This window comes from Euprymna scolopes, chromosome 37 (genome assembly GCF_053919585.1).
Source record: "Euprymna scolopes isolate OS-2025 chromosome 37, ASM5391958v1, whole genome shotgun sequence".
NCBI lineage: Eukaryota > Metazoa > Mollusca > Cephalopoda > Sepiida > Sepiolidae > Euprymna > Euprymna scolopes.
This window is the reverse complement of record NC_136518.1, coordinates 10590311-10615837: the sequence shown is the minus strand read 5'-3', so window position 1 is coordinate 10615837 and position 25527 is coordinate 10590311. Positions and strand designations below refer to the sequence as shown.

General features: G+C 35.2%; 1 protein-coding gene across 1 annotated transcript in view; it reads right to left on the bottom strand.

Moving 5' to 3' along the window:
* Positions 1-25527, bottom strand: part of LOC145261080 (uncharacterized) — a 70306-nt gene that overhangs the window by 31341 nt on the left and 13438 nt on the right. Inside the window, exons 2-4 of the mRNA XM_080119259.1 lie at positions 4698-4904; positions 1694-1777; positions 979-1053 (exon numbers count right to left, since the gene is read on the bottom strand). Coding sequence (XP_079975385.1) covers positions 979-1053; positions 1694-1777; positions 4698-4904 — 366 coding nt within the window. The remainder of the gene's footprint in view (positions 1-978; positions 1054-1693; positions 1778-4697; positions 4905-25527) is intronic.

Below are 25527 nucleotides of genomic sequence, written 5' to 3'. Positions count from 1 at the left end.
ACATTTAAATGCAAGAAATGGTGAAAATAAGGTTCATTGCTTTATTTATTGCAGACTTTTATCCTCATCTTTTTTAGTTGTTTGCTCATGATGTTTCGGCCAACTATTCCTCCAGCCTTCATCAAGTGGTGGTAACCGCGACGGGATAGAAACTCTGAATCTCTTAACTGCATCCTCAGCAATTACTGCCTTCCATAGTTGTTGTTCGTCTCATTACGTTTTTGGCCAAGTAAGCCTCTGGCCAGCTTCAGGTACGATTGAAACTGTTATCTTCAGACAATAAATAATACTCATCTCAATAATGAATTCCAATTAAATAATATATAAGGTTCATTGCATCCAATACATCACGACAGAGCGTTTTGTGTTTGATTTTTAATGCATGAAAGTTGCGATGATGTAATAGTTACAGATTTAAGAAAGGTGCGCGACTAATTTTGAATTGAAAATCAATTTCAATTCCTGAAGAATTTCCAATGGGTAGTTAATCTGTATAAAAGTCCTGGAGATGAAAAAGATTTTTTGGTCAGTAGCTGATCTGTATAAGCCTTGAACTTTAAAAGTTTGCAGACAAAGAGCAAAGATCTTTCTCATGTGGGCACAAAAAAATTATGTGAGAATTCTAAAAGATCCAATATTTTTATGGAGGAATTCCAGTTTCTGATTAGTTGCTAGCAGAACATGGCTTCATTTCATTGGTTAGTTTCTATTACCACCATCTATAAGTAGAACCTTCTAATTTTCTTTAATCTAACCCTAATTGTAAAAAAAAAAGAAAAAAAAAAGAAAAAAAAAAGAAAAAAAAAAGAAAAAAAAAAGAAAAAAAAAAGAAAAAAAAAAGAAAAAAAGAAAAAAAAAAAAAAAGAAAAAAAAGAAAAAAAAAAGAAAAAAAAGAAAAAAAAAAGAAAAAAAAGAAAAAAAAAAGAAAAAAGAAAAAAAAAAAAAGAAAAAAAAAAAAAAAAGATTGAAACAACTAACCTTCTTTTTGCAGTTGTATTCGCACTCTCAAATATGGAATCTTCATCGTTACCGCAGACATTTGTACGTTTTCGCCTGAAGAAAAGCAAAAAAATATACGCAAGACATTTTTTATTTTTGTATGATCGAGAAAAATTATGAAGATAAAAGCCAGATTAAGTTATTTTGAAATTCAACCAAGTTAAAGTTGGATTGTCATACCAGAATCTTCTATTAGATACATTACAGACGTTATGGCGTATCAACCATTTTTGGGATACTTACGACTGAATTTAGTCATCTCGTTTCAAACTCTTAAAATATGTTTGGAAGTTTTGGAGATGAAAATTGATAATTTCTATCATTATACAATACAACCGTGGAGTAATGGATAAAAGTCTTGAGTATAATCTCCTGAAGGGTCAATCCTAAATAGAGGTGATACCAAGAATGCAATTACTTAATACTTTTACATTTAATGCACATAAAGTTATGAACAGTACATAGGGCTCCAAGCAAAGCAAGGCTGAACTGCTTGTGTGTATATATATATATACACACACACACACACACACACACAACTGGGAGTTTTTATTTTCCTGTTGAATTTCATTTTCTCCTTTTTATTTACCAAATCGACTAAAGGATACTGTAATATTTAAATTAAATAAAATTAAAAAAAAAAAAATTACAAATAAATAAATACCAATTTATTTTAAATAAATAAAAAACTTACGTTCCTTCCCTGAGAGCTGAAAGCACATCATTTGTATCCGGGGGTAATGGAAAATTATTGGGATTTTGTTTGGATGAGGTGAACCTGAAAATAACAAGCATTCAAAGTCATGAATTTGTAGAGAGAATTTGAATATATATAATAATTTTACAGCTACACAATGCTTTCAATAAACTATTACACTTTCGTATCATTATAACAAGCATTTGAATAATACTGGGTGCAGTGCCATTATTATTAATTGTTTAAAAATATAATTATTTATGCTCGCAAAAAATATACAATTGGAGGATGAAACGTGGATCGAATTATCACTAGCATATATAATTATATGAAAGTGTTATAGTTTGTTTAAAGCATTGTGTAGCTTTAAAATTGTTTCATCAATTGTCACAGCAAAATTTTTTGTTGCATTGAAACAGTTGCAAACAGGTTTTTGATCGACAGCAAGAAAATATTTGAACAAATGTTCATGTACAGCATTGTGCCATCAGATATAAATATATATATATACTACATATTCTCTGCCGTGACCCTGTTCCCTCTGGAATATATCGTCTACTTGGATTTGATCTGCTTAGATTAGATCTGCCGGAATACTCGCCGGAATGTAACAGTGGCTTCTATTGCCTACAGATTATTTCATGGATCTTGCCCCACTGCAATGCTTAAATTATACCACCCTGTGCTACAGCTGAACAGACCAAACTTATGATGATTATACATTCACATTAAACCTCTGCATAATCACACTGGTGTTTGCTCATAAACGTACCGGCGATCTCCTTTCGCATTGTGTTCTGCAGTTCTGCACGTGCTGCCTCAGAAATGTGTGAATGAACATGTATCACTGTCACATTTTCGGAGTTCTGTGTTGACTAACTATCGTGAAGTTCCTAGGTTTTATGCATTCCCTAATTATCTTAGTAACTTCCGTCTATTGCTAATGGTTTTATGACCATGGCTTAATAAAGGAAAAAAAAAAAAATGGTGAATACATCGCCTTGATATCTTTAACGCTCCTGCTGTAACATAGCGTGAATATCAGCAGGAGCTGTAAGATAGTTGGCTTGCGAAGATATTAGCAGCAGTAGCAAAAAAAAAAAAAAAGCACATATGCAAATTAAGAGTGTAGGCAAACTTGCGTAATAAAAAGACATGGTCAAGAGAAGTGCGGTTGCAAAAGATAAACGCGTAAAGTTTAAGACGAGAAATGGCTGTCTACGGCCAACGTGTAATGGAACAGAAAGAAAAACGCGCCAGGTGAGATGGACACGTGACTTCGCAGTGGTGACGAGAGACTTTTAAGCTGGTGTTGAGATGGTGAAATTTTGTTAATCTCATGGGAGACGAAATGAACAGTTAGAAAAAAAACAAGAAGCAGAGTCAAATTTATTTATTTTTTGTTTGTTCTTTTTCAACGGTGCTGGACGGCATAAGGGTTCGACAGAGGTTTGAATTGTAACAAACAGTTTGAGTGTAATTGGCCATGTAATACTGCTATTTCATGCAACTTTGAGTTATGATTGGATAAAATGAGTTGTGATATTTTCATGTTTTCCAGGACAACTGTAAAATTTGAATAAACTGAACGTCAATCATCATTTGTGATTGTACAATCACGCTTCAAGTTAGCATATAACTCTTAACTATTATTTCCGATAGAATTCAGTTCAAACAACAGTTATCAAACCATTTCTTTGCTGGAATAGTACTTTTTTTTTCTCAGCAAAAAAACAATGCTTTATCAACACAGGAAATTTGCAAAAAAAAAAAAAAAAAAAAAAAGCTTCACTTACAACAAAATTGTACTTTCAAATCGCCTTTCAAAAAATCTCTTATGGCTTGTCAGCCCAACTGGTCTTCAAAGTACAGACCTATACGTGGTTCAAGGGGTTTGTTTCTGTTTGTGCGTCAGTCACACACTAACTTTTGTCACATGTGGATTAAAAAAATTATTTACTGCATAAAAAAATGTATAGCGGTAAAGAGGTAATTAACCATCAACTTGATGTTGTTTGAGCAGACATCTTCGGCAATCAGTCCAACAGTGGCTTTCTTGCCGACGGGCTGAGGTATGGTTTTGTTTAGTACTAGAAGGTCTACTCTCCCAGGCTTTATCTTCTCTTTGAGAATAGGCTAGTTTTACTGCTAATCACCTGAGGGTCCTCGACTTGGGAATGTAAATGAGAATGCTCAAGCATTTTTTTTTAGTAGGCCACAGTGCACCGATTTTCACAATCACACTTGACCTTGTAAAAAGATAAATAAAACCCTCACTTAATTAATGTAAAAAATAAAAATCTGATTGGATTAAAATTTTGACAGGAGCCATTTGAAGGTTAGTACTTTATAAAAATCACATGGCTTTTTTATTAGTGGTATCATCTTTATGTCAGGCTAATATTTAGAATTATAAAATGATGTGTTATAAAAAAAACAAATCGAGCATGCTGGGTCTCCCTCCACAAGTGAAAAATTTACTTTCACCATGACTAATGTTAATGGAAAATTTCAAAAAAAAATTCAAGGAATGATTATTGAGAAAAGTGCGAACAAATGACTGGACAAACAATTTGGAGTAATTTTACTCTTATAAGGGCCCCTAGGGGTTCAACCAGAATTATCCATGAAAATTCGTTCTAGCAAACATTTACTTTTACCATGACTAATGTTTGGGCAAAATTAAAAAAAAAAAAAAAAAAAAATCCAAGGCATGGTCATTGAGAAAAGTGCAAACGGATAAACAGAAGTGAATTACTAGGTTCAATCCCTCCTTTTTCAGGGCACCAAAAAGAGAGAGAAAGAGAGAGAGGTTAAATAATTTTCAGGTGGACACATTCCCAGACAAGGCCCGGTAGCATTTTCTTCTGGAAATTTCGTGATACCACAAAAACTTACATGTCTTGAAATCTCCCAACAAGAAGCTCAATCTGTCTGATTCACACAAGAAATACACAGACATGTTAACCGTTTAATCGGAACGAAAGAATGAAGCACTCACCTTGGACTGTGATTAGTTCCCATCTCTGGAGGCGCAATTCGTACAGTCACTGGACTCATCTTATTCACGTTAGTCTCAATCAAAGGAATTTTTATCCTTTTTTCTAGGCACACACGAGGAAGGACCCCAGGGGAAGAGTTGCTCGGGTAGCACACCCCAGGACGCTGTAGAGCATGGGGAGTAAACCCTACTGGGTTGATACCGGGTCTGAAAAGTAAAAAATAAGCAGAAATGATTTTCACAAACAAAAAACAATACAAAAATATAAGTTCATGATAGGAAAATCTTGAACGCAATGCTATAATTTTATTCATAACAATTTTATTTCATTCATAACAATTTTATTTCATTCATAACAATTTTATTTCATTCATAACAATTTTATTTTATTCATAATTTGATATAGAAAAAAAAAAGGGAAGAGCAGGATTCATAAAACTCTTGTGAATTTTAATGAAAAAAAAAAAAAAATTCAATAAAAATCTATATATCTATAAAAGTGAGAATGTGTGGTGTGTGAGAACACTTTTCAACCTATATACTCAACAAATTTTTGATCTACAGACTTGAAATTTGGTATATAGGGTATTCAGACACATGGAAAACTTTTTAATCTGTTTTCATTCAGAAAAGGGCTGCTAAGGGGTCAAAATTGAAAAATTGGTACTTGAGGGTCATCTGATTTTTACCTTTGTGCCGTTTCACGAATGTGCATGCATAAATCTTTCACATGACAGATTCCGTATGTTAAGAATAAGTAGGTTAGAAAACACTTTTTAAAGACCATGTCAAGCTGGCATAATGGTTATCGTACTTGACTCACTATCTTTAGGTCTTGGTTTCCATCTCAGCACGAGTTTTTTTTTTAACTTAAAAGTGAACTGTTAAGAAAAAACCTAATACTCGCATGCACATGTCTCGGTTTCTTTCTGTTTTTAACTTAAAAAAAAAAAAAAGAAAAAAAAAAGGAATTTAACGTTAGGTTTAATACCGGGCAATGCCGAGTACACCTAACATTTTATATATTTGAGGCATTTTATAAAAACAGGATGAAGAGAAAAACGCAAGGAACCGAACCTGTTGCCGTAGATCGTATTGGAACTTTTTAGATGAGGACTGCAATACAAATTATCATTCGGGCAACCCAAACAAAAAAAGCATCGACAGTGGTGAAGTGATTAACAACATGGATTGGTTGGTTGTTTTTGTTTTATGGCATATCAACCCTTTTCAGGTTATTTAATGCAAAATCCAATTATTTTGAAAAAATTGTTTTATAAATCGAATATATTTGTTTTTTTCAAGTCGGTTTCTATTGAACCCATAGTCGGGACCCTAACAGGTACTACCACTCCGGGTCACAGTGAACCTGGGAGCAATGGCAATTAAAGGATGGCTCCACACTCCCCAAAGTCTGCAAGCTGGGACCTTACCATCGGATATAGTTTAAGGTCATATACAGGACCAACATGGATTGAAAACCTGCCAAAGTTCAAATCCAGTTTGTTTCACAGAAACACTTTCATCAAACCCAAACCTGCCCTTGTGTCACACCTCCTGGAGAGGAGGTAAATGAAATAAAGTATGAAAAATTAAAATCCAGAAAAAAAAAAAAAAACTTGAATTATTCAAATAACCATTCTGAAATTCTCCATTTCCTTTCTTAATTACACTTCTTCGAGTTGACAGGTCAGTAGCTCGATAGCTACTTGTGTAGTTCTCTCCATCTCTCTCCACGCACACAATTACACAATGTTGCAATAAAATTCCATACTAGACAAAAACCTGCCGAGGAGTGAAGTGAAAACGTGAATTAGACTTCTACTGGACGCCCCTGTCTTCCAGCAAAACTTCTTCTGCACACAAAAAACCAAGATGACCCAGGCGTGGTTGCTCAACAATATTCCTCACCATTGGCTGCCTTCCTCACCCAACAACAACCCCCCTTGACTATTTCTTCTAGAGTGTGATTGAGGCTAAGACCAACAAACATGCCCACAACACTGTTGACTCTGAAGACTGTCATAGTGAAGATTATCAAACTACTGATATCCACGACAAATAACAACTTAAGTGAGAATTCTTCCTTAAAACTCCTCGGCCTAACATTCACGGGCAATATGAACTGGAACAAATACATTGAGGACATTGCGAAGGCTGCTGCAAAGAAGGTGGGTTCCCTCTATCGAGCTAGAAGACTACTCACACCTGAGAGTATTCTGTACCGCTACAAAGCCATGGAATATTGTTGCCACATATAGGCTGGTGCATCTAACATTAGTCTCTCTCTCTCGGATAGGGTCCAAAAAAGAGTTTTCAATCTGATAGGTCTCACTTTGTCAACTAAGCTCCAACCTCTGTCCCATCACTGCAGTGTTGCATCTCTGTGCCTGTTTTACAAGTGTTTTAATGGAATGTGTTCTGATGAACTCGTTGCACTTGTGCCCCCTCAACATACATATCCCCAACAAACCCGCTGAGCAACAAAATCACATCCCTTCACGGTTGAGGTCCCTAAATACTAGAAAGCTTTTTACTCTAGCAGTTTCCTCCCTTGAACAGCTAGACTTTGGAATTCCCTTCCTGCTACCTGTTTCCCTGACTGTACTGATATGCAGAAGTTTAAATGTAAACCAACATTTTGTTAATCTTTCCTAGGCATGGTCTCTTATGTCCAAGTTGCAATATGCCTTGTTAGGGATGAACGCGAGTAAAAAATCATTTTTGTTTTATTTTAATTTAGTCGAAGTTCTCAGAAATCAAGGGGCCCACGACCTGGGGCTAACACTTGAACTCTATATGAGATACTTAGATATTCGAATGTTCTATTAAAGTTCTTTATCTCTCAAACACTGAGTTAGTAAAGAATATTATAACAATTTTCCTCTCCCCAATTAACCATTTTCATACATTGTAGTATATCTTTCATTTTGGTCTCTTGGTCTTACTGGATTTCAGGACAAGAATTTATCTAGTCTGGTGGAGTATCCAGCTTTGTGCTATTACTTGAGGTAATATCACTTGGAGAAGGTGCATCATTCCTTGTAAAAGCTAATGTAGGTTAGTCATAGTAGGGAGATCTTATTTGGGCAGTGAATACAAAATGTGATCATGAATATTTGGTCAGGGTCTACTTTAAGGGAAAAGCATCCTCATGTCAGGTTGTTCTGACAAACCCCTGTACAGAGAGACCTTAGACACTCAAAGATAGTATCTAGTAGGCATTAAGACGTGGTCACCAAAGCATAGGACCTATTTTGTGCTTGCTTAAATATGGTTGTCTCCGCTGGTGGCAGTTATATTAAAAACTAACATAGTATCTATCTGCCATTAAATCAACTGCTGAGTCTCTGCATATATAACTTTTATTTTGATTCTCTACTAGCAGGCCACCCAGTATTGCCCAGTCATAAAATATGCATAAATATTACATTCTAATTCATACAGAAACCGTGACATGCATGCGAGTATTATGTTTTTTCTAAACAGTTCACTTGTAAGAAAAAAAAATAAAAATACTGGAGATTGAAACCAAAACCTAAAGACAGCGAGTCAAGTATGATACCCATTATGCCAGCTTGACACGATTTTTAAAAAGTGTCTTCAAACCTACTTATTCTTAACACAACGAATCTCATATGAACCATTCATGCATGCGCATTCGTGACACAGTTGACAAACAGATTAAAAAGTTTTCCACATGTATAAATACCCTACATACAAAATTTCCAGTCTGTAAATCAAAAATTTGTTGAGTATATAGGTTGAAAAGTATCCTCACACACATTCTCACTTTTATAGATATAAAATTAAGTTGGGAGACCCGATGTTGCTCGGGATTGAATGAGAATTAATGAATGTTTCACATTTATTTATTATCGAAATAGACCAATTTTCAATCAAATCAATTGATTGATTGCCTGCTCTAGTTGGGGACCCACTGTGGTCCACCAGGAGGAAGCTTCACATGCATCTCCACAATGACTTAGTTCACAATACATTGTAGTCTACATTGCACTGTAGAGAATCTACTGTTGATTTTATAAATTTTTATATAATGGCTAAAATTAAATTTTTAAATTCAAGAGTCAAGTATCATGGTTCGATTGTGCCATAAACAGAAAAACATTCATTTCAAATGCAGTTACGTCTTATCAAGGAACATACTGTCAATTTTAGATATGGGCCCTCTTACTTGGGTGGTACTAAAACTGCAAATACACTTATGCTGTTAGGCTTCATAAAGGTGTTAACTTTGTTCAAAAAATCAGACTGCCCATTATTTAGTCAAATTTTTTCAATTATTGATTTTCAATATTTATCCGAGGCATTCCAATACAATACCTATCTAAGAACACTCAGACACAAAGTATATTTGGGTGGGAAAAAAGATTGATCCAGCTATTTCAGGGGAACACACACACACACACACACACACACACACACACACACACACACACACACACACACACACACACACAGAGGAAGTGCCTTCTATAATATAAATCTCACCTGTCTGTTTAAATGTAAGCATGGATGAATGTATGTATGTATGTCATATCATATGCTACTGATACCATGTAACCCAGTATGCCTCATGGTCGGGTCACCGGCGACTAAACTGGTTCTCCCACCAGACTTGTTTGGTGAGGAGGCTGGCTAGTCTCCCTGAAGGATTAAAAACAAGACCTTTCAAAGGGCGAATGAACCCTTTTTCGGGATCAACAGCATGTGTGTTTGTGTGTATGTGTATGCTGGGGTGGAGAGGGCTCCCGTAAGCCGTGGTGAAGGCAACCTTTCTAGGAGAAGCAAATCTCTGATTTAAAAAACCATAAAGCGGGAGACCAGTACCCGCATTAAGCTGGTCTGCAGTTTAACTTGCTCTCTTGCTCTTGCTTGTGTGCTGGATCTCAACATTTTGAACTGAGAGAGAGACTTAGCTGTCGTACAAAGCTAAGACTCTGTAGCATCATCTGTGTATAGATACTCCCTCAAGCATTTGTCTATAAAAATGGTCCTGTGGCGATGGAAGTCAGTTTTGGGCTCATGGACTTTAAGTGTCTGAGGGAATGGCACTCGTCTAACAAGACGTTGCAATCATCATGTCTCGCAAAAACTTTTAGAGACGACGGATTTTCACGAGATCGGTATCATTTTGAAGCTCAACCTTTCTGACGGCAAGTATCGAAAAATTGGCCAAAAACATTAATTACTTCACCCTCAACTGGGCACTTTTCTACAGGGAGGGGACGCCTTTTCCACCGATATTTTCGAAAGTCATTGCCTCTTTCCGATTGTCTAGCCTTAATTTAAACCTACGTCACTTCCGGTTTGGCGATGGGCGCAACAATTAACACGTCACTTTTTTTTCCACATTCTTTTCCTCCTTTGCGGTTCGGGTTAGAGCCGGCCTGCCTACTACTTTTTTTTTGTGCTCGCAATTCCCCCCCTTTTTTGCTCAACCAACCCTAACCCTTACACACACCTCCACTTTCTTTTCCACCTTCACATCACGAGTTCAAGTTTGCCTGCCTACTATGTTTTTTTTTTCTGATCAACATACACCTCCAAACACCCGGGCAATGCTGGGCACCCATGCTAGTTTATGTATGAAGTAGAAATTTACCATTCTTTTTGTCCATTGGAAATTTAAAAGCTCTTGAAGTAATTTGTACAGATTCTAATTCCAAAACTTTGACTCCGCAGGTTTAATTGCAAGTGCAAAATATGTGACAATCTCCGAATCGGACGCAGACTACAACCTTTAAGAATAATTATGGGATGATTTTGATGAGGACTCTTCCATGACATTATTTCGGTCATCTTAACCCAATCCCCCCCCTCTCACTCTCTCCCAAATGGATTAGTTCAGAGAAATACTTTTCTTTCAACAAAGGCCAACATGTATGACCTTATGCATAACCTGTATTGTTGATTCCATTTCGTGTCTTGCGATAAGCACGTCTTTTTAGCAGGTCACTCATCGACATTCAAATCGGACATTGTTCAACAACATCACAAAAGTGGAAAGAGACAAAAACAGTTACTGCTTGTGCAGTATGATTCGAATTCAAAAAATGCAGTTTGGATAAAAAAAACAAACACTATTATGAAATCAACAGAGATTAGACCATTCCTGTAATGATCTGGTCCCTGTTGCTTTTGCGGTGGAAATTTAGTTCTGTGTAGTTCTAGGAGGTCCACCTTTCCAGTCTTTACCTTCTGTCTTTAAGGAATTTATAGCTAATCGGCTAAGGCACCCTTACTGGAGAATGCAGACGGGGTTGCCCAGTCACTATTTTGAAGGTCAGAGTACCTACTTTCCTACCCTGGTGTCCAAGTTTTTGCAGTGGGAGAGAACTAAGCAACTCGTGTCGAAATTAGTAAAAATTCCAACAAGTTACGTAAAATAATAGAGTACAAGATCTAGTAGAACTATTTCATACAAAGACATTAGCACTCCACCATTTTCTATTTTGAAACGGCGATTTAATATTTTGTCTAAATCAGACTACACTTACCTCCCTTGGATTTTAATTCTTCAACATTAAACTAATACAATAACACTGTATAATTCAATGAATTTTATTACTTGTAGTTATTTTCCTACTTTATCATTTTTTTAATTTTTGTAATTTTTACATGGCATGCAAGAACCATTTTTAAAAGAAAAAAAAGAAAAAAAAAAAAGAAAGTGTTTTTAACCAAAAATGCAATATTTTTTTAAATAAAACATACAACGAAAATTTTTGTTTGCCAACCCAACAAATTAATCTAGGATCACATGAAAGCATTTGTTTTAAGTAAAAAATTATCAGAATTTTCTAATGAAATGTTTACACCTCATTCAGTCACACATGTACGCATATCTTTCTCGTAAGCTTTCCTCCACGACTATAAGACCAATGTACTTATTTGTGTATATAAAAACAAACACCAGTCCCAGGGTAGGTAAAATTACTTTTCTCTGAACAATAGTTTTGCACTACTTTTTATGCCCCCTTACGAAGATTAAAATAAATATATAACGATACTAAACCTTATGCCTAGAATTATCATTGAAACTGATCAAAATCTATCACACTAGTTTGGTTTTAGAAAATGTCTACAATGTAAAACATAAGAATGATGTACAGAAGAAATTTAGATACAGAAAACCTTGCTTAATTGGTGTCTAATGACTATGACTTAAATTCAATGCAAATCTGAAATATTTTCACATAGGTTGTGCAAATCCTTTAAAATAACCCAAAGAAACTGAAATTTGGGCAATACTTCTAAACTGATGTCCAAAACCCATCTTTAAATTTTACAAAAAAAGGTACTTGAATTTTAAAAGGGCTTTCACCCTCTTTGCATAAATTAAACTACATATAGTTCCCGATTTCGATACAATTACTGCTTCCATACTAAATTCCCTGATTCCAATACAATTACAAATTTCGACTCTTTATAAATTTCTAAATATTTAACGATAAAATGGATATTTTCTCCTGATTTACCATAAAAACGTACGTTGAATGTGCAGATATTTTCTCAAACGAAAACAAAATCTTGTAAATCGTTAGATTTTAGTTTTATTGGAAGTTCAAAATCAATAAATATTTACCGTTACTTTTTTTTTTCTTCCTTTGAAGATTGTAACACTGGGTATGGGGCAGCCAAACCAGCTGCCAACATTACCCTGCTTTTTATTGAAACCAACCGAGAGCTCTTTTTAGTATCCTTGCTGTTCCCTTAAGTGCAATTGTCTGGATCTCTTTTGCACTTGGTTCACCAGGAATATTAGTTAGGTAGGACTTAAGGTTCTTCTTCATAAGTCCTGTGGCACCTATAATAACTGGTATGATTGATATCTCCCTAAGATTCCAGTTTCTTTTCATATCATACATGAGGCCTTGGTATTTGGTCTGTTTCTCCCTTTCAGCTCTGTTCAGACCTCAATCATTAGGGACACTCACTTCAACCAAGGTTGCAACTCTCTCCGACTTATTTCATATAACTATGTCAGGTTTCACGGCAGCATTTTCAAAGTAGGTGGCTGTAGGGATTACATGGTCATATTTTGTTTTAAACAAAATCAAATAAAAGAAATCGGTTTTAGCATCAGAAAAAAGGCACAACTTTTCCAATTCCGATATACCAAAAAGTTCTGATTTTCCCTGATTCTGATTAACCGTCCTAACACTAGTATAAAATACAGATTACGAGGGGCGTGCAATAAGTAATGGCCCTGACCCACTTCCCATAGCAGTAGAGCAACAAAACCTGGCACAGTTATTAGTCTTTCTCTACATAGGAGCCACACAGAGTCATGCATTTCTTCCATCGTTTGATGCAGCTCTGGAGACCGTTTTTGTAGAACACCTCAGGTTGGTCCTCCAACCACGACGGGACTTCAGAAATCAAGGTTGCATCATCTGGGAAACGCTTTCCTTTCAAAAACAACTTCATGGCTGGGAAGAGGTGAAAGTCAGAGGGTGCAAAGTCAGGAGAGTAGGGAGGATGGGTGAGGATTTCATAACCACACGCCCGTGCTTCTGATCTGGCGACATGCGAGTTGTGGACCAGAGCGTTGTCCTGCAGGAGGAGGGTACCTTTGCTAATTTTGCCCCGCCTCTTGATTTTGATAGCTTCCCTAATTTCCTCAAAACTGGAGCATAATAGGCTCCTGTAATTGTGGTACCCTTTGCCAGGAAATCTGTCATCACTACTCCGTCCTGGTCCCAGAAGACTGTGAGCATGACCTTGCCAGAGGAGGGCTGCACCTTATCTTCTTTGGCGGTGGTGAGTCCAAGTGCTTCCACTGCATTGACTGGGCTTTGGTCTCTGGATCATAGTGATGGACCCAGGTTTCATCCTATGTAATCAGTCTTTTGAAAAACTTTGACTCATCTTCTTGGCACATCTCCAAATTCATCCTCGAGCACTCAACGCGTTCTCGCTTCTGGAATGGTGTGAGCAACCTGGGAATCCATCTGGCAGACACCTTATGCATATGCAAATGGTCATGAATGATAGTTTCCACAGACCCTGGACTATTTGGCGAATAGTAATGCGCCAATCTTCCAAAATGGCAGCCTCAACTTGACGGACAGATGCCTCATCAATGGCAGAAGGGGATGGGGCGACCAGGTCTAGGAGCTGTTTCCACAGACTTCCGGCCATGTTTGAATTCACGATGCCAGCGTTTTACAAGGTCATATGATGGGGCATTATCACCATAAGTTTCTTTCATTTCATCAAAAGTTTCCTGTGGTGTGCGTCCTTTCAAATACAAAACCCGGATCACTGCTCGACATTCAACAGGCTCAATTTCACACCTGACTCAGTTCAAATACCTGTAAAACAGAAACCACAATTAGTTCAGAGCTGTAACTTGCCACATAACTAGTAGAGATATAAATCATTGCACATGCATGTTGTGTTTTATGTCGACTGGTTTATATTGTTATCATCCATAACACTGGTTTATATTGTTATCATCCATAACACTGGTTTATATTGTTATCATCCATAACACTGGTTTATATTGTTATCATCCATAACACTGGTTTATATTGTTATCATCCATAACACTGGTTTATATTGTTATCATCCATAACACTGGTTTATATTGTTATCATCCATAACACTGGTTTATATTGTTATCATCCATAACACTGGTTTATATTGTTATCATCCATAACACTGGTTTATATTGTTATCATCCATAACACTGGTTTATATTGTTATCATCCATAACACTGGTTTATATTGTTATCATCCATAACACTGGTTTATATTGTTATCATCCATAACACTGGTTTATATTGTTATCATCCATAACACTGGTTTATATTGTTATCATCCATAACACTGGTTTATATTGTTATCATCCATAACACTGGTTTATATTGTTATCATCCATAACACTGGTTTATATTGTTATCATCCATAACACTGGTTTATATTTTTATCATCCATAACACTGGTTTATATTTTTATCATCCATAACACTGGTTTATATTTTTATCATCCATAACACTGGTTTATATTGTTATCATCCATAACACTGGTTTATATTGTTATCATCCATAACACTGGTTTATATTGTTATCATCCATAACACTGGTTTATATTGTTATCATCCATAAAATTGGTTTATATTGTTATCATCCATAACATTGGTTTATATTGTTATCATCATAACACTGGTTTATATTGTTATCATCATAACATTGGTTTATATTGTTATCATCCATAACACTGGTTTATATTGTTATCATCATAACATTGGTTTATATTGTTATCATCCATAACATTGATTTATATTGTTATCATCATAACACTGGTTTATATTGTTATCATCATAAGATACTTTATTTTTTACTATGCGTACACAGCACATCGTTGCCAAAAATCTTGTTTTATCTAATTGTGTATTTAATTGCTTATTTAATGGACGCTTGTCGTGGTGTCCTAAATGTCTCAACGGCCTGTGACTCATCTAGCATTTGTGGGTTCGTGTTAGGCATATAATACACATAACATGACATACTCGTTTCTGCTGCTCGTTTCTGGAGGGGGGGGGATTCGACAACGTCTTGGGGAGGGTTCTGTTTAAAAGAAACGCTTCAACACAGACACTCGACGATGTATGTTTTTATATATATATATATATATATATATATATATATATATATTATATATACACACATACATAAATATATATAGAAAAAGGTTTGTGTTTACTGTAAGCTTTTTACGTAAATAATTATACAAGTGTAAATGATGTAGAATATCTTCCTGAATATAATTACACGTAATATATATATATATATATTTCTTTATTCACTACCAGGCATCTCGTCACAGCAAAACTGGGGTGAATATTGGCTTGTGGCTTCTCTGCATCCATTTGGAAACCATCGCTCCCTTATGGGAAGACCTGTTTCCCCATTTCCAACCTTCATCAACTAATCTTGAAGACGACTAGGTCGTTGAAATTGTTACCAGAATTTAACTGTTTTTTAGTATCTGACTTACTTCCAAATTTATTCAAAAATTAAGGTGTGGCATAAGTTTAACACCTGTATAAATTGATTATCACATCCAATAGGGGGAAGGGATAATCTTCATTATCATTAAAAATTTACCAGACTTTCAACAGAAACTGTGAGTGAATGAAACAAGAACTTTTAACCATTTTTGGTCCAAAGACAATTTATTATGTCTAAAAACAATATATGAAATAAGTAATGCATTACAATGCCAGCCAGCCCCCCCCCTTTTTTTTTATTCGATTTTGGGGCACATGTGAAAAAATCCAAAACCCTTTAATATCTCTATAAGCCTTAATTTTTTGAGAAAATCTGATGCCATTTTTGGATTCCTTGGGTCAAAAAAACTTACCTATGTGAATTTTTAGAGCCATACGATCTTTCAATCAGAAAATATTCACAGAAATGACATCACAAAATTGCAGCCTGGGCATCACATTATATGACTAACACCAAAGCAAAAAATGCTCTAAAACGGGAACCGCTTGGAGTTACGTGATTATCAGGATTTCTTAGTTCCTATATTATCTATCTGCAGTGCAAACTACAGCCAAATCTATGGATACGGGTGTTAGGCCCTGGATGATTTGACACGGAATAACGCCTCTTTGACCCTTTCTACACCTACATGTTCGCTCAATTTATTGTTTCCCATGATTCAATCTGTTCTTCACTCCACTAGATAGATAGACAGATAGATAACAGACAAATGCCTGTACCCGGCGTTGCCCGGCATTTACCTAACAAAAATATGTGGATCCTTTGAGACTTATTACTTTCAATTATTCTTCTCTCTTAAATTTTTATTCACATTAATCTCCTCCGCATGATGGGAAAATCTTACAAGGTCGGAAAATGAGGATTGTTAGTGCCAAAGATGAAGAGCACTCTGGCCTAAAAAAATTAAAATAAAAAAAATGTCCAAGCAGCCCCATCAGTATTCTCTGATAGCGAAATCTCAGGCAATTAGCAATAAACTAACCTTCTTATCAAAGTGTTAGAAGATAAAGCCTAGGAAGGTTTATGTCTTAGAACTGCATAGAAACATACACATCACAGCACGGCCAGAAAATGCCACAACAGCCAACCCTCTTTTTGGTTCAATTGTAGAGAACGATCGCTTTCCGATTTTCCTCAGAATTATTATCATCATTTTTTATTTTTTTTTTACAAATTTATTTTAATAGATTTGTAGTAGTAAAAAAAATAAATTAACCAGCCGAGCATGCAAGATCCCCCTTGACGAGTGAATAAGTCTGGAAAGATGATGTCAAGAGTGACCAAGATATAGAAGAGGACTGCTATGTCAAGGAAGGGGAATGCTGTGAAGGTGAAACATACCTTGTGCGATGCAGGTTATGCAAAGAGATTGTTTTCCTCAGTGCACATTGCCCTGATATGCTGGAGGACACAAGAAGCATTTATGTTATGATTGTGATGAATCAAGAAAAGGAAAACTTGCCATGTGCAGGTGGAATCCTTGGACAGAATGTTATAAGTTTGTCAGTGAAGGAAATGATGGCTTTGGCATTAGGCATGTTGATCATGATGAAGCTGTATGTCGCGAGTGTTGATTGTAGTGAGCCAAGTTATGTGATTGACGTGAAAAATTGGATTTGAAAGGTTCTGAATAAAACTGGGATGGGTGGGCAACTAGACTTATCCTGGAATATCCGTTCATGCAAAAGTTTACTTTTACCATGACTAACATTTGTACAAAATTTCCAAAAAATCCAAAGCATGGTTATTGAAAAAAGTGCGAACAAACGAACAGGAGTGAATTACTAGACCAATTCCTCCTTTGTTGAGGGGAAATAAAAAACAACAAATATCTCTTAAGTCATGGAGATACGAAAAATACAAACAAGTTGTTTTAGACATGGGATGACATATTTCTTAGTCCCTCTTTTGAGCTGTTCTAATTATACGTCTCGCTCAATAATTCCAACCTATATTTAGACTACTTTACCAATGCATCACAACCCCAACCCATTTCTCTGGAACAATTGTGTTACTTTCTTTTGACTTTTCTGGTCTTGCTTTTTGAAAAAAGCTTTTGCTACAAGAGGACAAAACCTGGAGATGCCACTGGAGTTTTCCTTTAGTAGTGGTTGTGAACAAGCTATCACTGCTGTTGTTCTTGTGTTGGAAGCTGGCACCAATATTTACATCTTGGTGTATTTCTTTCAAGACTCTAGACAAGGTCATTTTGAACTGCATTTGTGCTGCCATGACTGTAAAACATGAGGCCCCAAACATTCACAAAGAATAATAATAATGAGCACACCATTATCAAGTGGATGTGCGGCAGGAAATTTAGGGAGAGAATACTTTCAACCATGCTGTATCAGAAGTTTGATATTGGTGGGATTTGAGATGCCTTGTGCATTCGGCAACTCCAATGGTTTCACCATGTACAACGTGCTGCCTCCTATATCAGGGTTCTATGGACAAATCTATCTTTAGTTGACCTTTGACAACTAAATATTTCGTTTACTAGCCAAACCCTTGTGATTTTTGGAATATGGAATCTTCGTTCTGTGAGGGTTATGTACATTAAAAAGATTTTTCTGTATATTTTTAAATAAGTATAATTCTAAATATACAACAAATTTTATGTTGATATTTGAAGATATAAACATTTTGATTTCTTCAGATGTTTTTTTAAACAGCCTTTGTTGAAAAATAAAAAAAGAAAAAGAAAAAAAAAGAAAAAAAGAAAGAAAAAAAAAGAAGAAAAAAAGAAGAAAAAAAAGAAAAAAAGAAAAAGAAAAAAAGAAGAAAAAAGAAAAAGAGAAAAAGAAAAAAATAAAAGAAAGAAAAGAAAAAAAAAGAAAAGAAAAAGAAAAGAAAGGAAAAACAAAAAAGAAAAGAAAAGAAAAAAAGAAAAGGAAAAAAAAGAAAAAAAAAAAAAAAAAAAGAAAAAAAAAGAAAAAGAAAAAAAGAAAAGAAAAAGAAAAAAAAGAAAAAGAAAAAAAAGAAAAAGTATATGGTTCTATTAAACTTTTATTTAAATAATTTGACTTCGTTTGTTTTATTAAAAAAAGTTGAAAAAAACAATCAAGAAATGTATCCACCAAAAGATAAGCGTTTCATTATTTCTTGTTGCCACTTTGAAAAATCACTTGCAAATGCGACTGTTTCACTCGCAATGTAAAGCCCTATATATCAACTTAAGAACATGCATAAATACTCCAGCCATGGAGTGAATGGAAAACCAAGGAATACCTGGCTTGAGCGTGTATGAAGTGATTTGACTGTTTGTACAGGGCTCTACAGACAAATTTATTTTTAGTTGACCTTTGACAGTTGAATATTTTTGTTTACTAGCCAAATAGAAAAGCTACTAGCCAAACCTACGTGATTCTTGGAATATGACACCTTTGTCCTGTGATGAGTATGAACATCATAAAGATTTTTTTTGTATTTTTTTTTTAAATCTACGTAAATACTAGATTACTAACATTACAGCCCACGTGACACACGGAAATTCCTTGTAGGAGAGTGTTAACACCAGCCTTACGATATTGTATCGCCTTTTGTACTGAATTTTTTTATGAACAGGATTTTTAAATTTAATTTTGCTACTAGGTCAACACTTAGGACTAAAAGTGATCCAAGGATAAAGGTTGACGAGATAAATGGACGAATGGATTGTCCGTTCAATGAAGAATACTATGAAAAGATTGAATATGGTGACAAAATTTTCCAATCCAGCTTCTCATGAAGAGAGAATGGAACTTTTGGAAATGGTCTCAACCCTTAAAAACAACCAGGTGTTGGCAAACTAAATAAGCATTCTCAACATATACATTTCTTCACAAGTTAAAAAAAAAAAAAGATGGGAGACTCAAGATCAGTAATTCTTGAGGAAGGCATAAGTGAGCCAAGATAAGCCGCACCCATTATGATAACAAAGAGGGAGAGGGTAGTAAAACATTATCTGCTTCATGGTTGGGAGTAAGACAAGATGTTTATGTAAACAATGTTGCATGAATGGGTGTATTTATTATATGACCTCAATGGATTTGTCAATTTCAATAAAACTAATAGTAGTAGTAGTAGTAGTAGTAGTAGTAGTAGAAGAGAGAGAGAAAGAGAGAGAGAGAGAGAGAGAGAGAGAGAGAGAGAGAGAGAGAGAGAGAACTTAACGTTTTCAAATCACAAGGACGGCTGTACTTAATTGTGAAGAGTTATTTCGTTTACTCTCTATTTCCATTTAAATAAAACTTTGACAACATCACATGTGCCGGTGTTTTACATTTAAATATAACCTTGATAGTCACACATTGAATTATAATTTTTTAGTAAAAAAAAAAAAAAAAAAAAAAATAATAATTATATATATATAATTATATATATATTCGGTTTTTCTATTTTTCTCAAAACACACACACACACACATATATCAGAGAGGCGGTAGCACTCTATATAGGGATGGCCCGTATACGCCTACAAAACAAAACTATCCAAATCTCAACTAAAATCAACTTATAAGTTTCAAAAAGCACATATTCTTACAGAGAAGCGTCTTACGAATCCAGCGAGTGTCAGAACGTCGGTTAAAATGTCAAAAGAGAGCAAAAAAAAAAAAAGGGTACAAAAATGGCCAATTGTTTTTCTTTCTTCTTTGTTCTTCTTTGTTCTTTCTTTTGAGACGATGTATCTCGGTGTACGAACGGTCTCTGACAACAGTTCAAGCATCAATCGACTGCTCTTTATACGGAGAAGTGCAGTGACCCATCGCTTTTTAGCTAACTCCATAATTAAATAAGATTACGTGTAATAACAAGTTTTAAACACTATATACCCAATGTAGACAGACCACTTCGAACACGGAACTTCTCTCAAAAGGGACAGCTCCAAATAATACACCGGATGTTCACAGATGTTCCAGTTTGCCAGTGGCCTATATTTCTTGGACGCTGAATATTTGAGGTGAACGTTAAGGTTTTTTCTTTAAACAGTAACCCACCAGCGTTAATGAAACCACAAAATCTTTATCTCAGTTGATCAAAATTGTTATAAGAGTAACCTATCAGCAAGTACGACGTCAAAAAACAATGTTATAAAAACAAATAATTCTTCAGATTTTGGACTGTAAATTATGTACAAAATGTCAATGCTGTGACCAGGATTCGAACCTAGGTTAGCACGGCCACAACGTGGGGTCCTAACCTCTAGACGATCACGGCTAACACTGACGTCTGTCGCTCTTGGCAGAAAGACACATGACTACTGTCAAACTATTGAAAAATAAGGAGGAAACTTGAAATTCTCACACATGCGCAAAAATACGCTATAGCAACCATTGTTAAATGCAGCTGAATCTCTTCGCTCGCTAAGAAAAATAGATCAGACCAGTTCTTCTAAGAACTCACCAAACGCCAAAGGAAATAAATTAACCGCAAAAGAAACTGCAAGAAAGTCACCTTCTAAGAACTCACTGGAAGCTGACCAAAAAGAATCAAAATCCAAGCCCTAGCCACAAAAATAAGTAGATATTGTGGCTACTATACACAATCTACTAATAAAAACAAGTTTTCTAAAATAAACTACAATAAATTAACCAAGTAACCTCACACTGTCACTGATTAGGACTTCATATAAAGATAACAACTACACTATTGGTGTATATACCGTTCCACACTTTAACTATTGGTGACGGGGCAGTATCTCAATTCTACGAGAGTTGTCTTGCTATAAGATAAGTGATATTATAGTAAGATACACATAAGTGTTATATGTTTACATTTAATAAAAAATTCCAAAGTCAGCACGTAGTAAAAAAGCTGAGAAATATAGACTATGAAAAAAACAAAGTCAAGGTATTATCTGAGCAAAAAGAATACTATCAGAAAATGCTGAAATAATAAAAATTAAGTATCATGCAAATCCTGAGGCAAAGAAGGCTGCCTCACGTGCTGACTCAAAAGCACGGTATAACAGGGATTCCGAGGGGAAAAAGCTGCCTCACGTGCTCTTTATAACAAAGAACCAGAAAAAAAGAAGGCTGCCTCACGTGCTGACTCAAAAGCATGGTATAACAGGGATCCCAAGGGGAAAAAAGCTGCCTCATGCACAAACTATTATAAATATAAATATCAAAAACTGCCAAATCTTTGCCAAAACGCCAAAGAATGAACCAAGAAAAATTTAATAGTGAAGGTATGAACATCTTAGAACTTTATAATACTCTAACTGTTTTATCAGAGAGGTGGTAGCACTCTCTATGTAATATAGAACCGATGGAGGACCAAGAGGCAACTCCTAAGGCCCAAAACCCAAAGACCTAAAACCCAGCAGGAAGCGACCTGCTACTAATGGAGGCGGCAATAAGCCGCCTCCTAAAAAAGACAATACTATCATGAATGTAAGTTTAAAAATAAGACTGTAAGTAAAAATACTAATTAACAAGAATAAAAAAGCATTGGAAATGCAAAAGAATATAGGGATGGTATGCCAAAAAGTATACAAACAAGATAGCTATGAATGGCTAGGCACATGGAAATAGAATTACATCCAAAGTATAGCCCTATAGCTGTTTACAACCGTAATGATGGCACGGAATGAAGATTGGAGAAAAGCTATAGGGCTATACTTTGGATGCAATTCTATTTCCATGTGCCTAGCCATTCATAGCTATGTTGTTTGTATACTTTTTGGCATACAATCCCTATATCCTTTTGCATTTCCAATGCCTTGTTAATTATATATATATATATATATATATATATATATATATATACACAGGGTGTCCACAAAGTCTGGCTACATAATGTAGTCAGACTTTGTGGACACCCTGTGTGTGTATATATATATATATATATATATATATATATAATTATTTCCACAGCCAGACAACATCGCACTTTACAAGAGCCATGAAAACCAACAAACCGGGAGCCCAAGACTCCAGTTTCACCCTCATTTGTACTCATCAGTTAGACACATTCGAACTCAGGATTTGAAACCCGAGTCTCTTGCATGTGAGGCAAGCACTCTACTAACTGAGCAAACATGTCGTAAACAAGAACGGTTTACTATTTATCACAGATCAAGTAAACCGCAACAAAAATCCAACAGTGGAATAAGCCTATATTGTTTATTGCTGGTTAGGTAAGCTTGTCGTGATGAGAGCCTTAGGGCGAAACTCGAGTCTTGGATTTCCGGTTTGTTGTTGTTAATGGCTCTTGTGAACTACGATGTTGTCTGGCTGTTAAGATAATTATACAGGGTGTCCACAAAGTCTGGCTACATTATGTAGCCAGACTTTGTGGCCACTCTCTCTCTATATATATATATACACACACACACACACACAGTAAAACCCCTGGATACAGTGGCCCTGGGATCTTTTTTATCAGGTTACGATGTAGAATGTTTTTCCGACCACTGGTTACAGTATCTGCCCCGCTTTATGGTGTTATTTGATTATATACATGTTTACTGTATTTTGTTACTAATTTTTAATGCCATATCCCGAGGTTTCAATATATAAGCAAGCCGCCCGGCATTACACATTGCCCGATCATAAAATACACTTAAATATGATATTTTGATTAATGCAGATTTCATATTTATTATTATACTAGCCTGGGTGCCCGGCGGTGCCTGGGTGTTTGGAGGTGTGTATTGAGCAAAAGACAAAAAAAGATAGTAGGCAAGCAGGCTCGAACTCCTACTGTAAAAGAGGAAAAGAACATGAAAAAAAAAAGTGACGCCTTTGCTGTTGCGTCTATTGCCAAACTAGAAGTGGCAAAGGTTTAAATTAAGGCTAGTCAATCGAAAAGGGGTGACTTTCGAAAATATCGACAAAGAAAGCGACCCTTCCTTGTAGAAAAGTGCCCATTTGAGGGTGAAGGAATTAATGTTTTTAACCAATTTTTCAACATTTGTCGTCCGAAGGGTCGAGCTTTAAAATGATATGGATCTCGTGAAAATCAGTTGTCTCTGTCAAAAGTTTTAGGCAGTCATACAAACATGCATTTGAACAGACAGATGAGATTTATATTATAGATTACATTGGACCCAATATAAAGTAAGGATTTAAACAGTAAAAAAAAAAAAAAAGACTCCTGCGCCACCACCAAGAGTTGAAACCAAAACGTTTAGCTTATGATTTACTTTTTCCTTTGACGTTAATGCCCAAGCTATGAAGACATGTTTGCTGCAAGACTAAAAGTTAAAACATGAACAAATAGCTATTACGTTATGCATGCATATTGGTAATCGCCTGACGATTTTTTTTTTTTTTTTTTTTCAGATTCCCCCCCCCCCCAAAAAAAAATATTCCCCTGTAAAAATTCTTTTTTATCTATAAGAAAGAAAGACTATTTTTAGGATTGGAGTTTTTCGATTTTCAATATTTATTGGATGAATTTCTGTACAAAACATATCTAAGAACACAGACATAAATTAACTTTGTGCAAAATTTGCAAAAGATAAGCTCAGCCATTTCGGAATCTATAAGGAAGAAATTAGCATACACAAAGTGACTTTTATATAATAGTAGAGATTACACTTAAAAAATACAGAAAAATCTGTATGATGTACATATGCATCATAGAAGAAAGATTCCATATTCCAAAAATCATGTAAACTGATATTAACTTATTGTTAGGTATGTGCAATTAAGAGGTGAAAACTAATAGGACCCGTGTTTTTTTGTATTTTTTTAATAAGTTTTTGATTGTTGTTTTTTTAAATTTTTTACAAAGGAGTCACCACTTATCAAAGCCCGGAGGCCACTCGAGGATAAGAGTTAATGAGTGTACGGTGGTTAAGGGGAACATGTAGTCATATTTAGTAGTGGAAATTTGGTAAATTGGATTACTTAAGGAGATGGCTCATCAAGAATTTGTTCATGTTGGACTTGAAGACGACCATAGTCAGCTGGAAAGCAGGAAAACAGAACAGTTCCACAGGTGATGTATGCAGTTCTAAGAAAGAAACTTTGTTCATGGAATCTACATTTAGGTTTAGGCACAGATAAAGTGAGAGGATAGTGGTTTCAGCGAGATGAGTGTTTTTCGTGAAATTCAGGACAGGGGGATTATAGATTGGAGCTCAGATGAGCACTTGCCATAAAAATAACGATAAAGCAGACACAGGCTCGCAACGTCTCTTGTGTTCAAAAGATTAAAGCCTAATGTCAATCCCTAAAAAGAAAAAATGTATTTTTACAGGTAAAAAGTTATAAAAAATGTTTTCATGGCAGCTACGAAAACTCAGAAATTCAGTTAAATTTGAAAGTTAAATTGTAAAAAAAATTGTTAAATTATTTAATTAGTAGTCTTAAGATATTAAATTAAAAAAAGAAAAATTTGTTTTTACAAAAAAATTGCTTAATTATCCCCAAAAAGCGAGTTTAATAACAGAAACCGGACATTGATGAAACAATTGATAAAAAGGCCATGTATAATCTTATTTATTATATTTAAAGACAATATATTTTTAAAATTGTGCAAAAATAAACATTTATTTAAAAAAAAAAGAAAAAAAAAAAAAAAAAAAGAAAGAAAACCCCATTTATCAAAGTAAACAAACGGATATTCTTATTATACATATTTTTTATGGAAATTGCCCAAACAAGGCATGAAGCCACTTGATGTAAGGAGCTAATGATGATTATTGCAAAGACAGGAGATGCCTATTGATCTTAGTTTTAAGACCAAGGCTGTAGTAAGCAGGTAGAGAGTTCCACAACGTTGCAATCATTGAAAAGAAGAAAATACCGGATGTATTACGGTGAGGTATTAAAACAACAAATTGATAAAGACCTCTAG